Source organism: Carassius gibelio, chromosome A20, assembly GCF_023724105.1.
Source record: "Carassius gibelio isolate Cgi1373 ecotype wild population from Czech Republic chromosome A20, carGib1.2-hapl.c, whole genome shotgun sequence".
Taxonomy (NCBI): Eukaryota; Metazoa; Chordata; class Actinopteri; order Cypriniformes; family Cyprinidae; genus Carassius; species Carassius gibelio.
Window position 1 is genome coordinate 11,299,338 of NC_068390.1, and position 17,073 is coordinate 11,316,410.

Below are 17,073 nucleotides of genomic sequence, written 5' to 3' on the forward strand. Positions count from 1 at the left end.
AGCAACTGGGTGCTCAATATTAATTGGGTGAATTCACATTTTAAATAGTTTATTGTACAGGTAATTCATCTCTGCCCTACACTAATGTGCACAACACACAAGCTTGCACATAGAAACATTCAGGCTTTTTCCTCTGATATCTGGTATAATTTATATATATAATATTATATATAAATATCATTTTATTATGTTCATTATGGAGGTGCATTAGGTGAGGAGGGTATATAGGAGACACCTAGAGGCAACTACTGATGTAAAATGAGTAAAGTCAGCCATTTTTTCCTCAGTTTCATCCAAACTGTCGAGATGCATGGTGGTGTTGTGAACGGATGAACAGCATTTTGTATGTTTGGTGTTTTCCCCTGTACAGTATTTTCTGTAAACACTTCAATCTATCATCTGTATGTGGTTCTTTGGGGAAGAGTTGTTTGAAAGAACCAAGGAAGTATTAAATACATTTCCAGGTGGGGATGGTTTGATATGTCTAATCAGATCAGCAGAATAGTGTAATTACAGCTTCTACCTGTATAGTGTCGGTTTTCCCCAGTTTCTCCAAACCAGCAAATACTGTATCAGAACCTCTGACAACAGAGAGAAAATGAATCCATTTCTTTACATAATAGCGAAGCTAATTCTCCCCAAGGATTGCTGCAAGTAGCGAATGCTGTCGTTCCGTTCTGCTCTGTTTTATCTTCATTTCTTCTCTTCTTGTGTTTCTGTTTTCGTCTGCAGGGAATCGCAGCCTCTGCGCGGTCTAAAGGAGAACACAAACAGAAAGTTTTTCTCACCGTGTCCTTCGGAGGGATCAAGATCTTCGATGAGAAGTCAGGGGTGAGTCGGGGTAGTGCTTGAGAGTCGGGGGTGGGCGGGGGGAATTGTGTCCTGTCACTACCCATGATCCTTTGAAGCAAGTGTCTGAGCTACAAATACAAGTCTTCAGATGCCTAACCTGGTTTCTGTTTGTTTTATCTACAAAAAGGACATTTTGTTTTTTTCATTACTTTGGAGATATGTTGTAGCTAATATCTAGTTGACTTTTTTTTTTCATTTTCCTTTTATCAATAAATTGATGAACGCCAATGTGCTATAAAGCAGTCAGCATTAGTGAAAACCTCAGTGGGAGAGGTAATTGCAACAACAAACACAGGGGGAGCTGAGATGTCCAATTCAAAGATGATTCTTAAGAAATTGTTTTTATTTTTATGAGTCATCAAAATGATTATTAAAACTTTAAAGTTATCGAACGCAAAATTCTCAGTGAATTACTTTAGTTTATTAACCTGTTAATTGTCACCCCGTCCCGTATACGGGACGCCTACGTTGACTATAGGCTACTATATTACAATCAAGTCTAATCTAATCTTGACAAACTATATATCGTTGGAAAGGTCTAAGACTCCCAAATATATATTTTACCAATATTTTTTGTTAAAAATTATGTAGGAAAAGTAATAGATTAATTTATGACAAGAGTGCACCCTCAGAAATCTACATTACAAAAAGGAGTTTTGAACTTTGTTTAAAAAAAAGACTTCCTCGTTGCCTTTTTCTCTATCACATTTTAGAAATCATCAGAAGTTATATATCACTTGAAAACATAAAATCTCAAAATTCATCCTTTAAAACCCATTTTAAAATCAGACATTGCATTACCATGTAAATGGCACATCAAAATCATGCTACAAAATGTTTTCAGTCATGAATTATAAAAATGTAGGTTTGTATCAAGCACATTCAAGTCTATCTTCAAAAACGTGAGTGACAGTTAACAGGTTAAACTTTTATTAGGCAGTTTACTGACTGATTTTTCATATCACAATGTGTAATTAAAAATGCATATTCATAATAAGACATGGTATACTCAAATGTATAAAAAATATATATTTGTTGGTTATTGTTTAGGGTAAGAGGTACAATTTGAAGTTTGAATCTGTTTTAAAGGAAAGTTTGTTTGGGAGTAAACTGGGAGTAATGCTGAAATATGTTTTTATATATATATATATATATATATATATATATATATATATATATATATATATATATGGCAAAAAATGCATGTAGGATTACTAGAGTGACAGCATCAGTCTGAAATATAGTAATTTATACTACAATAAACCAGTGTTGAAAAATGTATTTCTTTATTGCACCACAGCATCTGTCTGTGAGCAGATGAAATGTGTGCAGGCCTTCACATTTCTGTTTTCACAGAAATAATTGCCAATTATTTCACAGACATAACAAAGTGGAATTTACGATTTTGTTTGTGGACAGTTAGTGTATAGGCTAGAGCTGATGGCTCTTCAAAACGTCCTCATCTTCTAGGCCTCAAAAGTTTGGGTCGATGGCAAAAGATGGTTTCTGTGTGTTAGTGTGCGGTTGCTGTAAGCTGGCTCTAGTCTGCTCTGCGTCGGGCGGGGGTGAGGCCATCCTTTGGGAGAGGTAAGCCTGTGTTAATGATGCGTTTTAAAGAGAGGCGCGCTCTCCGGGGAAATCAGAGAAGCCTAATTGAACAGACTTCTTAGAATAGAATGACCGTAGCTTTACAAGACCCATCTGCAGTGCCTCACGCCATCTTGATGGAGAGTAAATGGCAATAACAGCTAGTGAATCACACCTGAGCTAGTTGTAAACGGAGAGAATAATGCTTATTTAGGAAGTATCGCACAGGATCACGTACAACAAAGTGCTGGAAAGTTTGAAAGAGGAGCTCACTTTGTGGCAGTTATTGAAATCTCTTTCTTGTTGTGATATGCCACTGAGCACTTTAGGTTTGAAACCAGTTTGGACATTATAAAAAATACAAATAAAAAGATGAAGCATATCAACAGGGTACTTTTTGTCAGTGGCATCATTAGTTCCACACTGATTTAAAGTGTTTTTATTCACAGTAATTCACAGAGGTGTGAATAGGATAATTTATCATTTAAATTCAGCTTTAATTATTTGTGATTGATGATGTTGTCATGTAATTTATTTATTTATTTATTTATTTTTATTCAACATTTTTCATTTCAGTTGGTATAAACGCCATTTCATATGGTATGATGTTTTATTCTACTTGAGACATTTGGCACTTCAAGGATGAGTTTTGCATCATGCTGCATCCACACCAATAGGTGTCAGTATGAAGTTCACTGTTGTACCAGTTAGTGAAAGAGACAAAAAAAAGAGCACTTTACATTTTTCTTTACATCAAAGGAAATCAGAAGTGCATTTAACATATATATTTATCAAGGTGTAGAATCATATGAGAATTAAGCTTAGAAAAAGTGATTTTATTCTACGTAAGGTGGGTTACCCCTTCATGATGGCCTCCATATTGCGGCAGCCAGGTTGAGATCACATGATAGAATTACACAAGTCTCTACACAAACAGATTAACTTACCTCAAACTCTTGAATTTATATTGTTGTACGCCGGTCAACTGCATTAACATTGTATGAACTGTTTGGCCAACAGAGAGGTCCAGTGTTGTCATACTGTTTGCGAAAGACAATGGATCTAAATAAATATAAAAGCTAAAAATATGTTTTGGTTTCAAGATCTATATCCATAGCCAGTGTGGCTGATGAATCTGTGTTCAGGGTTCGGTGTTGTACTGATGAGTGCAGGTGATAAATGAGAGGTTACTACAGTATGTGAGCACAGTGTTCTTTGTTGTCATGGTTTCAGGAGATGACTTACTGTCCATGACATGGTTTTAATCTGACATTGATGCGCTGATCTATTAGCACCATGACCTTTTGCTCTCTTTTCTGAGTGTGTATCTGTCTGTGTGTATATGTGCACTACACTCACTGTCACCACAATATTTAAATTATACTGCTGTTGGTCTAGCTCTGAAACTAGTGCAGCAATGTGTATCAGATTATCATTTCAATTGTGAAATGTTACAAATATACAGTATATACATTTGTTACCAGCCACTAAACTGAATTTCATTTTGGTAGCTTAAATGTGCTCTTAGATAGTCAAGTAATTTTGCTGATTTTCAGCATTTTACTAATGGACTTGAACAACATTAACCCGCCCTCTACAAACACTAAAAATAAATGAATAAATTGTCATCATTTATTCATCCTCTTGTCGTTCCAAACACATACGCATTTCATTTTTCTGCAGAACAAAAAGGATATTTTGAATAATGTTTGTAACTAGGTTCGCTGTGATAGTCTGTGTTGATGGTGTTAATTTGTGCCATGTTTGCATCACTTGCCCACCACACACCATCATAGTAATAAAAAATAATTTTGTTTAGTTAAAGAACAGACACTACTATTAAAAACTGATCGCCGTTGCTCAATGCAGCATTACGAATGACAGTCGCATCAACAGATTCTGACAATTTAAATTTTTGAGTGAGCTATCCCTCATTTTTACTTCTTACTCTTGTGTTTCATTTGAACCCTGAGTCTGAGCCATTGCAATGAGCCGGATTGATGCTCTGTCCACGCTATTACTGAGTCCTATAGAGTTTGCAGTGGTTCTCATAGGGTTTAGAGATGTTATAGAGTAAAAGAGAGTGGTGTGTGTGTGTGTGAGAGAGAGAGAGAGAGAGAGAGAGAGAGAGAGAGAGAGTACTGCACACTGGGTTGTTGATCATGTTGATGGCTTATAAGGTAAGATGACTGGACCATGTCACAGTGGCTGTGCTGGAAGTCATTAGACTTTAGATGTGCTGTCTGCTGCTTCAGACAAAGCTATATTTCATATCCTTACCTCTTTCATTTTCTCTCTTTCTTTCTTTAGCTCATTTCATTCCACTAACAGAGAACATAAGTTACCTTTCATGTCTTCTTTTTTTTCCCTGGCAAAGCTGAATTTTCAGCATTGTGCGAATAAAAGTTTGGATGCCATTAGAGCAATTTAACAAGTCAACCTAACCTCGAAATAAAACAACAACAAAATCATGGATAATTGAAGTGTGATGGGGTGTGAAAGACTTCAAAAATACAAATTTAGTTCAGTGTTTATTTTTTTTTATTTTTTTATCACTCTAGATGTATCTCATTTAAAGAAGGCATATAATAGGGTCCAAATGTCTGAGACTACCAGTGGACAATGCTTCTGTTTCGCATTTTTCTCAAATAATGTTTTATTCAAGTTTTCATTCACTTATCTATGGAGCAACACACCAATGTTAATTTTGACAAGGATTTTTGATTTAGTCTTATTCTTTATCTTGAGACGAAATTGCTTAATAGTCTTAGCCACATTTATAGTCATATGAGTCTCATATAGTTTTAGTCAACGAAAAAGTCGTTTTTGTCATTTTTGTCAACTTTTTGTCATTACTTTTAGCCATTACTTGAATCATGTAAATTTGAATCAAGGATTGAATTTGGAAAAACTTGAATAAATGATGACAATTTTATTTTTTGTATATATATAACTATATTTATTATAAGTTGTTCTATTTTTACTACTTTTAAAGGGATAGTTCACCCAAAAAATAAAAAAAAATGTATATATAATTTATTTTTGAAAAAGAAGCAGAATAAGACAAATACGAAAGAGATACAAATTAAACCATATTTTCAGATACAGTAGGTTTGCTTAAAATATTTAACATCTTTTGTTGGTTAATATTATAATGACACGGATAGGTAGGAATATTTTCCCTTTAAGACGGAAGGCATGCAATACTGAAACACGATCAGTTTTCACCCACCTGTTCACGTTCACTGAATCCATAAACTTTATTTCCGTGAGATATTGTACATGAAAGACATTTTTACTTCTGTGTCTCTATTTTAGCACTAAGAACAGATCACGCGCTGTATATGATAACTGAAGAAGTGGAGCGTGCGCAAGCGAGAGGACTTCTATCAGCATGATTCTGCCTATCCCGCCTTCACTAATTCTAAACTAATCGACAATGAATTGTGACTCCCGGGAAAAACGGGACGTCTGGTCACCTCATCCCTACCCCTTCAGGTGCTAAGGCTGTTGTTTCAGATCGCTAGTTCGCGTTTTGGTGTCTATCCATCCACTGCAATCCAATGATAGGGACGCACATTTTTAAGAACAAGATCGTAGCCTATAGGATGTATTTTGAATGTCCGGTAGTCCTAAAATAACATTACAGTCCCATCTTGTCTTGTTAACGAAGATGCGGCGTATATTTCATCATAGTTTTTAATCATCAGATACAGTGGTGTAACTTTGCTTTGGCCAGTTTTTTATTTATTAACCTAATTTACTTGGGAACTCGGTTTAGAGTTGGAAAAACGTAATTTTCATGTTTTCAAAATTGCATTGATGTACCGTACCAGGGGCTGCACCAGAGAATTTTGTGCGGAGATGCTAGATCGTTGACCGGGGTAGCTGGGCAATTGAGGGCACCAGACTCATTCTTCACACTGGTCGCTCTTTTGCTAACAACTTTCTCAGGTTTTTTTTTGCTCAGCATGCTATTAATCCAGCGATTCTCAATTCCAGTCCTCGCACCCCCAAGCTCTGAATATTTTGTATGTCTCTCTTTGTTAACACACCTGATTCAGTTGATCAGCTTGTTAGATGTGAGCTCCATGCATGAATCGTGTTCCCATTGACATGGTCCCTACACAGTGTTCATTTCTCCCTACTCACTGAGCAGTTGAAATCTGTTGAAGTTTACCTCACTCTGGAACATTCTTTCACAGATTTGTGCTGTGCAACATCTTCACACATGGACAAGTGTGACATCATATAGCTCTGTAAATAAATACAATTTAAATCCACGTCTCGCACACTTCAGTGCACCTTCAATGGATCATATATATTCGCTTCGAACTGGAATCATGGCGGAATATCATGTGATGTCCATTCGCTGGGCATTTACATTCGAATAGAACACACGTCTGAAGCCATAAAAGAAACATACACTGAACAAAATGATAAATGCAACACATTTGTTTTTGCCCCCATTTTTCATGAGCTGAACTCAAAGATCTAAGTCTCTTTCTATGTACACAAAAAGTCTATTTCTCTCAAATATTGTTCACAAATCTGTCTATATCTGTGTTGGTGAGCACTTCTCCTTTGCTGAGATAATCCATCTTCACAGGTGTGGCGTATCAAAATGCGGATTAGACAGCATGATTATTGCACAGGTGTGCCTTAGGCTGGCCACAATAAAAGGCCACTCTAAAATGTGCAGTTTTACTGTATTGGGGGTCCGGGGTGGGGTCCGAAACTAGTCAGTATCTGGTGTGACCACCATTTGCCTCATGCAGTGCAACACATCTCCTTTGCATAGAGTTGATCAGGTTGTTGGTTGTGGCATGTGGAATGTTGGTCTACTCCTCTTAAATGGCTGTGTGAAGTTGCTGGATATTGGCAGGAACTGGAACATGCTGCCGTACACGCATCCCAAACATGCTCAATGAGTGACATGTCTGGTGAGTATGCTGACGATGCAAGGACTGTGATGTTTTCAGCTTCCAGGAATTGTGAACAGATCTTTGCAACATGAGACATGCATCATCATCCTGCAACATGAGGTGATGGTATGATATAATATACCTAATTAATGTGTCCTCCCTCGTGTCTTCTCTTTTTGTCTTTTTATCTTTTAGTCTTACCTCAGTTATCAGTTTTGTCCATCTATTACTTGTTGCCATTTACTATTCCAGATGGTATTTGGTGCACCTTAGAACTGAAGTCTGAGACTGTACTGTGCAACAGAATATTTTACTTTAAAGACAAAGGATGACAAGCAAACAAGAGAAAGAAAAATGGAGATGGTTAAAGAAAGTGAGACAGAAAGCACCGGACAGCCTCATTAAGATTCAGCAGCTTTCCTCACTGTCCTCTTTGTGTGGTTGTTCCAGCTTCATCTAACCCCCCCTCACTCTTTTCCTCTTTGGCATTGGCTCTCCCCTCCAGGCTCTCCTCTGATGAAGAGGAGCTGCTTCCTGATTTCATTATGGTGACTCAGTGGACGGCCGTGTGTGGTATTGTGACTCAGCTAATCGTATTGTTGTCCTGCTGTCTGAAGGCCTGCCAAGACCCGCCACTTGTATTATTAACTCTCCCACAAAGAGGGAGACCAGAGCGGAAGCAGAAAACTGGGAGGCCTCCAGCCCACTGCCATCTCCAAACTACCCCTTAGTTAGGACTACGGGCCTCTTTACATCAGGAAAGCCTATAATACCTAAAGAAAGCTATTCATTAGCATTCCCATTCATCTCAGTGACAGTTGCTCGGCTCAGTTTCAAAACCAAGTGAGCTATATTGCTATCTTTTGCCTACATGAGCAGCCACCTTCAGAGGAAGTGTCCTGACTGAAATGGAAATTCATAAGTGATTGATTTGGTATGCTCTACTTAGCACACGACTCCATACATTGGATTTTATTGGCTACATTCAAAACATACTATAGTAGGTGAAAATCAGCTGAAAAGAGTTGAATGTTGAAATACACAGTATTCATAAAACAGTAAGCAAAACAAAACTGAATGATTTAATACTTCCGACAAGATTCTTAAGTAAGTGGACACTTTACTACCCCATGAGGCCAAGAGAGAGAATTTGTGAATGGCTGTAAAGCAACAAAACTGATGCTGATAGGTCACGTGACAAAGACATGATGAATGTGGAATTTCCGGATTACATTCATATTATATTGAACATACTTTTTTTTTTAATGGCGAATAGACAGAAAAGTGATTTTCAAGAGCGACTCCAGCCTCTCGTATCTAATGTGCCTAAGATATCCTATTTAATTTCCAGATTCAGTGTTCATATATAGTTTCACAAGTCACAAATAGTATTCAGGGAGAGTCATCTTTGATTCTGTGCCACTCATTTGCATGGAAATGAGGTCTGACCCATCCAATAGAGTAGTCTAATGCATGCAAAAAGCATCTGTTGATGTAAATGACTATATCTGTTCCACTTACTCTAATGTCATTAGACGGAATGAGTGAACTTGTGTGTTTGGTCTAAAGGAGAAAGGAGGAGTGGAGTGAGGGCTAATAAAATGAGCTAGAGTAAGTGTTCCCTATAAAAAAAATAATAAAAAGTAGGGCCGTGAATTGAATGCATTCATTTGGTGTGAAAATAAATTTAAAAAGTTATCTTATTCTGTAATGTATGAGTATATCCCAGCAATGTTGATATATGTAATTAAATGTGTTCAGTTCAAGTGGCATGTAAACTGACCCTCTCTTCCTCTTTACTAGTAATAGCACGAAATAAAAAAAGAATCAACATCAAAAGATATATTTCACTAAGAGGAGTCCCATATCTCCTGCTGGTACAGTGCAGTTTGTTGGCACTAATAGCATGAGATAAAATTATTAATTTGCATGGCATTTCAAGTCCGTTTTGAGCTGTCAAGAGTTATTAGTCTCTGCACCCTGTGTCTCGCTCTCCCTTTTTCCTGCCCATATACTTTTTTCTTTTTCCCAGAGGCACATACGGGCGGCTCATCTCTGAAGCCCCTTTCCAATCCTGCTCTCTGAGGAGTCATTTTGGCTGCCCACCCGCTAGCTCGTCCACCCTTGATCGAGTGTGTGTAGGTGTGTGTGTGTTGGCACCGGTGGCATTTTTGATTCAACTCAGTTCTTTCCTTACTAATTACCCCTCCCTCAGGCAGTTGCTGTATAGTTGTGTACTTTCTCTCTCTCGTTCTCTCTAATCAAAGACCTGGAACACTCATCATTGCTATAGCAGCTGCTAATTAGTGGATACCTGGCACTGTGGCAACAGCAGGTTGGGGGGGGGGGGGGGCAAGACAGGGCTGGTTGATGGGAATAATGACACCGTGTCTCCTTGTCTACCTCCCACACTGAGATGATTAAATACGGACACACACTCCACCGCCAAGTGTGTGTTTTATTATAATGATTGGAGTCCTACGCGGTGATATGGAACATGTAGGATACATTTAATCACACCCTTTCGTGATGTGCTTGAGGCAGGTCCATTTATCTGCTATAGGAAGGTCGAGTCAATACTAAAATAAGAGCAATATAATTGTCTCTATAGTACTAGTGTAAAGTACTAACTCAATTGATACCCACCTGCTGTGCCTTGTACTTGTGCCTTTTCAGTAGTGTTTTCAGTGGTACTGTTATCGAGTACTGATTTCTTGTATCCAGACAACTCTAGTCTGCAGTTATGTGTGAGTACTATATAGCAGCATGGAGTGTGAAACTACAGTATCTGAAGGTTTTTAGGCATGCTGTGACTAGAAAGTACCACAGTGCTGTTTGCGTACTGTGATGAGTGTTTGCGTAGATGAAAATCAAGCAATACATACTTGATGGTGGATTGTTATATATAATCACTTGTTACAGTATATATATGCTGATATAAAAAAAATAATAATAATAATTCTAAATATACATTTTATTTTAGCATGTTTGTTTTTAGCATTTGTGGGGATATATATATATATATATATATATATATATATATATATATATATATATATATATATATATATTCAGTATATTTTTTTTCTTATACTTTTTTTCAGCCTTGGTGAGCACTTAAATCTTCTTTCTTAAATAATAAATAAATTTTTTTTTAATAATATTGAATATTGAGCACAGAACAAATACACACACATATAAAATATATTCATTAATTTATATCTATATAATATATTTTTATTTAAATATGTTTTATTTCAGCAGCTCTTATTTATTCATTTATGTTTTTGCCAGTTGTGTCACAAATCTCCTTGTTTTTTTTATAATTTATGTTGTACTTTTAAGACATCCTATAATTTGACTGATCATTCGGTCAGTTAGACAACCCATCAAGTATTTTATTTCAAAATGTAGCTCTACTTCCTCAGTTCTGTAGAGTGCTATTCTGAGTGTTTAACTGAGAAAATCTAAATGTGAGTCTGAAGAAGCTCGGAACGAATGGGAATCACAAAGATCAAATGAGAGATTGTGGCTCAGAAAAGCTAGAAAGAGAGAACATGATAGCATAGTTGAGAGGAGGACCGGATGCATGAGATGAGAGTATTGAAAGGAGAAGGAGAGAGAAAGAGAGATGTGGAGGAAGGGTGATAAATCATGCTAAACTCATTAATGAGATAACGGTGGCTGAGGAATACGAAGGTTAAAGGGTTGAGAGTTATTTCCTGCCACGGTCACTGCAGTCAGTCTCACACACACACACACACACACATATACGCATGCATATAAATGCCTGTATGTATGGCACAACAGACATTGCAAAAGGAAGATTTGTTAATCAGAATTAACAAGATTGATGCAGGATAAGTTCAGACTTCATTTATGATTTACTCTGTGTGTGTCTGATGTTGAGGTCGGCTGGTCCTCTGCTCTTTACACATCAATCCACCTCGCGGTGACACACCACAAATAGAGCTCTCTGTGATTTACAACAAAACACACATACACATTAACCAACAAATTCATCGGCATGTCACACTCTCTCACGGTTCAGGTTCATCCGGCCGAGTATTGACTTCAGACATTGTAAAGGATGTGCTCTGGCTGGTTTGACAGCACAGATCTGTAGACTTCAAAAGCGGTGGGGCTTTTTTCTGCAGCAAAGCTCTAAGCTGATCTCTGCTGAGCTGACTGCTTTGAATTTACACTCAATTCAGCCTCCATTGAGTGACGGTGTTGGTTGGGCAGTTTTTCTCCTTGTTTTCTAGCCTCCTTTATTGTTTTGTGCTCTGCTGAGCTTTCATCTTTCTGGATTTCTCACATTTAGCTTGTTTAAGGGTGTTTCCTCTATTTATTTTGCCATGTAAACTGTAAAGTTTAAATGCACTTTTTAAACTCTCATTAGTATTTTTTTTGTTATATTAAAAATATTTATTAATTTATTAATTTGTTTTTTATTTTATTTATTTTTTGATAAATTTCCAGGTGGATTGATAAATGATCAATTAGCGTCGCACACCTGTAGGTCATAGATAGGTGCCTTGGAAAAAAGACTAATATAGTCAAAATATGAGAAAACAAGAAAATCCCGCACACTATCAACTTGCAAAACAACAATAATAATAAAAAAAAAATACTAAATACCCGCGACATTAAAGTATTTTTTATTGTTTTACAAGTTGATAGTGTGCGGGATTTTCTTGTTTTCTCAGGTGGATTGATAAAACAGCTGTGTGCCCTTATTCCCGGAGGTTGTGTAAAGTCAGCCAGTCAGATTAGAGTTTGCCAGGTCCAGAAAGGACCCGTCTTTAAATGAGTGGTCCGTCTGGAGGCTGGAGATGTTGCACCAAGCTATAAGGTCCAAGGAGGTCCATTATGAAAATGTATTATATAACAGCAGTTTAGATTGCAAAGGCTGCTTACAAATACTCCTGAATTGACAAATCCAAGCAGAACTTTATTGGATTGTGGGCTGAGGATTGATCAAACATTCCTTTATGGCATATTCTATGATCTCTGTCTCTGAAAAATGACCTTCACAAGTGACTCTTTGAATGATACCTTGAGATGTTGGTTATTCAATCTGTATTTCTTGTCCTCTTGACTTATCTGTCTGTTTTCACCTCTAAACTAGAAAACGAGACGGAAAAAAATGTGTTTTCCCTCCTCCTTCCCTCCCCTCGCTTATGATAAATGGATGGTGAGACGCTTTTCTCAGATTTGACTTTTTGGACAGGCTTCAAGGCAACAGTTGCGAGTGTGTTTAGAGAATGAAGTATTGAACAATTAGTGTGTCGCTAAATGCCGAATTTAACGCTGTCACTTTGGATGTGTTCAGCTTCTTTCTCACCTTTCTCTCTCTCTCTCTCTCTCTCTCTCTCTATTGCACGCGTTTTACTTTCTTGTGTGTTGACTTCTTTACAAACATAAAAACATTTTAAAATTAAAAACATTTAAAAGTTCAGGCCCTAAAGTTTTGAATGGTAGAATACATAGCCAACTGATATTTTTATTTCTTTTTTTTATTAGTATTTTTAAAACACGACTTGTCGATGTTACTGTTTTTATTATGTTTTTAATTTTATTCAGCATATTTTCTGGAGGTCAGGGACAATCCGGTGTCACAGCGTAGTATAAAACTCCAGAAAACCATTCGAAAGGCTGCGTTTTGCTCAGACGTGTGCTTCGATGTGGATCTGAAGTGGCGTATCAGTTTGAAGCGATGTCATTAAGAGGCTCTTATCATCGTCAAACAGAGTCTGCTCCTCACGGCGGAGGATTGTTAAAGTTGCACCGGCTGGCCTCCCTCTGGGCAGGATGGTGTATCGATAATCCCGCCTGTTAATACCTGCACACACACACACACACTAACACACAGTCATGATCTTCTGCGCTCAGGGAGGAGATACTATTGAATAGAAAGGGCCTCCATTTGAAAAGCTCGACCAAGAAGATAAAGTCATTCGCTGTATAGCATGTCGAACAAGACCGGGAGAGGAAATTGAAAGAATTGTTCTACTAGGCAGACTCATTTACAAAAACCAGATAGTCCTTGTATAATCCTCCCTTGCTCTATGGCAAATAATGGGCAGCACCAAGCTCTGAAGGGGATTCTGGGCCTGCTGTCCCTCATCTGCACTATTTTTTTTTTAATTTGTCACATTTTGGGACACGTTGTCCCTTTTTTCCCTTTTCTTTCCATCGGCCAGCGGAAGCCAATGGCAAAGCTTACACGTAGTGGCTTCGAAATGACATGAAATGAGGGCTAAAACGTGTTCTTTATCTCTAACTATTGGCCCGTAGCTACACAAGGACCTAATAAAGCCGTGGCTAATGTGTGTATGCACGTGTGTGCGAATGTGTACGGGAGTCAAGCGGATGGTTAATTAGCTGTGAATGTGTGGTTTTGAAGAGCTTAGCGTTGGACTCCAGATCCTCATTATCTCTGTAACACCAGCGTTCCCTTTCCGCTGTCTCCCCTCTCCTCATACTAGTGTTATTCAGCAGCACCCAGAGATAAGCACACATTCACACACACACACTCATCACCAGTGTTGGACACATCCCCAGTCACTAAAACCTTAATATGAGCTCTATTTGTGTATTGTCATTAGGTTGTATGTGTGTTCCCTCAGGGAGCGATTAAACAGGGCAGGGCTTTTGTTTTAAGCCTTTGTGTTTTCATAATTCTTTGACAGCCGTGAATAACCTGAACTTCCCGCTTTAAATTGTACTGGTCATAGGATGGGTCTGTTCCAGAACCGATATTGTAACCGCAATGGAACCTTCAGTTTGAAACATTCTACATAGACAGCAACTCATTTAGGCCACACAGATTGTGCTCTTCATGTGGAAGGTTCGACTGGGCTGATTACAGTAAATGTCTTTAGCATGTTGCTAAGCTAACAGTTTCTGATCTCTGAGTATCACTGGTATATGCTATTGGTATAAGCCATATTTTCACAGTAATTCAATTTATTATTAAAATATATGTTTAAAAGCAAAATTCTTGGAGAAAACCTACATTACACATGATGCTGTACAGAAAATTCCACCAGACTCGCAAAGTGCGCCAAACAAGCTCTTAGCTCCGCTCACTTAAATAAAGCAAAGCAAAAGACATAATTGTCTCCCTATGCTCTCAAAATTTTGTGTGGGATGCGGGAGAATAATTAGGTTGTGCTCACACTAGGCAATTTGAACCTTGCTGGAGCGCGTTTGAACACCAAACATCTAGCAGTCCCTGGCTCGGTTGGAAAAGGTGGGCAAGAGCACGGTTCAGTTATATATAGATCATTGACTGTGAGTGCTAACCACGCTGGAGCGCAGATCTTCTGATACATGCTGCACGATTGCATAAATATTTCTGAGTGGCAAAAGTGATAGATCTGTAAAGAAATATATTGTGAGAGGGACATGTTACCATGTCCCATACAACTCAAAATAATAAAATACAAAGTTAACAAAACGATTCACTCCACTGTGTTGAGCAAGATGCTTCTCTGCTGTCTTCGAGTGCTATTGGAAACTTCCCATTTCTAAAGTCTAAGTCATGATTACGAGCTTGTTGCATTCTTTTCTGTTAAAAATAAGAGTGGACGGTGGTTTGTGAATGTTGATGCTTAGCCTAAATGATTTGATCGAGAGCATCCCTTCCTGTGACCCATGACTTGTCTGTATGTTTATTCAGAGCCAGTGAGCAAAGGACTTTCTTAAAAATAAAATACTGCGTTAACGTGTGATAAAATAATTGTCAGTGTTAATTAATTAATGCATTAATGTGAAATGCGTTAACTTGCACAGCCCTAATATATATTTATGTACTGAATGTGTATGTACTGAATGTGTGTGTGTGTGCATATTTTGCAAAAAAGTTAGTTTAGCTTCTATAGATACAAAAATGTATAACATATAATTGGTTGCACTTTATTTTACAGTACGTGTACTTACATGTACTTATAGTGTACTTACAGTGTATTTATCTAAGAAAGATCTGGTAATACAAGGTAACTACATGGGGTAGGGTTAGGTTTAGGGGTAGGTTCAGGGTTAGTACCTAGTTATTACATAGTTATTGTAATTACTATTATAAGTACATAGTATGTACATGGGGAACAGGACTGTAAAATAAAGTGCTACCCATATAATAGTTTGTTATTTACATTGTACCTAGTTGGCTGGGTTCATATGAAAAAATACATCCAGAACCATTGCCACTGAAAAAGTGGGTGGCCACAAATGTACATTAGAAGAGAATGCAGTGCATTCTGAGAGGCCTTCTCTGGAAAAAAAAATATATGAGTTAATGCTTTGTCCAAAATGTTGTACCTTGATAGGCAACATAATAATGAACAGCCTACACATAAAGAGCATGTATATGGTTCCTCTTGTAATGGGTCCTCATTCTGACCTCGGTAGCTCAAAGGTCTTATAAGTGTGGTGTTCAATATATCATCACCATGGTAACGGTGTCATTATCTGTGCAGTGGCATGACCTCAGAGGTCACAAGGCCGCTGTGATGATTTGAATGAAAGAAAAGGAATGAATGAAAGCAAGAAAGGGAAGCAATCTGAAACATGCTGCTCTGATGGAGCGTCGCCGTATGGTGGTGTGTGTATTATTGAGTTCTTACGTGTGCGAATGACCTGCAGATTATGGGTCATTATGATGGAAAGCGGCTCATGTAGTGTGATAACACAGGACTTGCTACGCCAGCTCGAGGCAAACATTCCATTCTGTGAACTAGTTAGAGGAAGGCTGGCATTGAATAGGCACACAAAGTAATTAATATTTCAAGGATTTTCTATGCTTCCAATTTTAAACTGCCCAGAAGGAATGGAAGCGCAGTTATGTGCCGAAGATTTTGCATCTAAAACCCAGAAAAGCACTTGAAAGATTAAAGTCTGCAGTTGGTGGACTGTTTCATTTTGTATTACAAGCAGCATTCTTGGAAAACAAGCCATTTATTCACTGGGAAGCCAGAAATTTTCTTTCTAGTCATATAATAAATTATATGGCATTTCTTTTTTGTGTTAGACAACCGTAATTTCGAAATTCAAAGAGCTAAAAAGTAAGAGCCAGCGATGATGAAACCAGAGAAGAAGAAAAAAAAAAAAGTGATGTGTAATCCAGCACAGGGAATTAAATCAATCAGTGAATCTTTTTTCTTTTTAACCAATTCATTCCAACGAGCAAACCAGTCTGCTAAAAATCGACTGAATGCCGTTAGAAAGATAAAAGCTACTGTATTTTAAAAAAGCTAAGCTACTCCCTTGTGAAAAAATTAGTACACTTAATTGTATTGAATGTTCACTTTCAGTCTACTTCAAATCAAGTTCACAGTTCAATTAGGACATTTAAGTATCTTTTATAAAAGTGCCTTGGAAAAAAAAACATTACTGGTGAGCATCCTGAGACGAATAAATAATACTGACATATTTTAAGATATGTCACCACAAGTTTATTTCATTTAAAACAAGCTAGACATGGATTTTAATCTGAGACTAGATGTAAATCTATGAAACCGTGGGCATACCTTTTGTTTTAAAATATATTTCAAATCATTTTAAAATATATTTGTTTTAATAATCTTTTCCCATGCTTTTAATGTAGAACACTTGATGTTTTGAGTAACATGTAAAGCACGTGTAAAGTACTCGATTATAATTTAAACTGCAGTGTTATGTGATATTTGAATTAAATATACTTTAA

General features: G+C 37.4%; 1 protein-coding gene across 4 annotated transcripts in view; it reads left to right on the forward strand.

The window, feature by feature from the left end:
* Positions 1-17,073, forward strand: part of LOC127938722 (disabled homolog 1-like) — a 152,481-nt gene that overhangs the window by 100,612 nt on the left and 34,796 nt on the right. For all 4 annotated transcript variants that reach the window (XM_052535543.1, XM_052535544.1, XM_052535545.1 and 1 more), the window contains exon 4: positions 733-831. In XM_052535543.1, the coding sequence (XP_052391503.1) occupies positions 733-831 (99 nt within the window). The remainder of the gene's footprint in view (positions 1-732; positions 832-17,073) is intronic.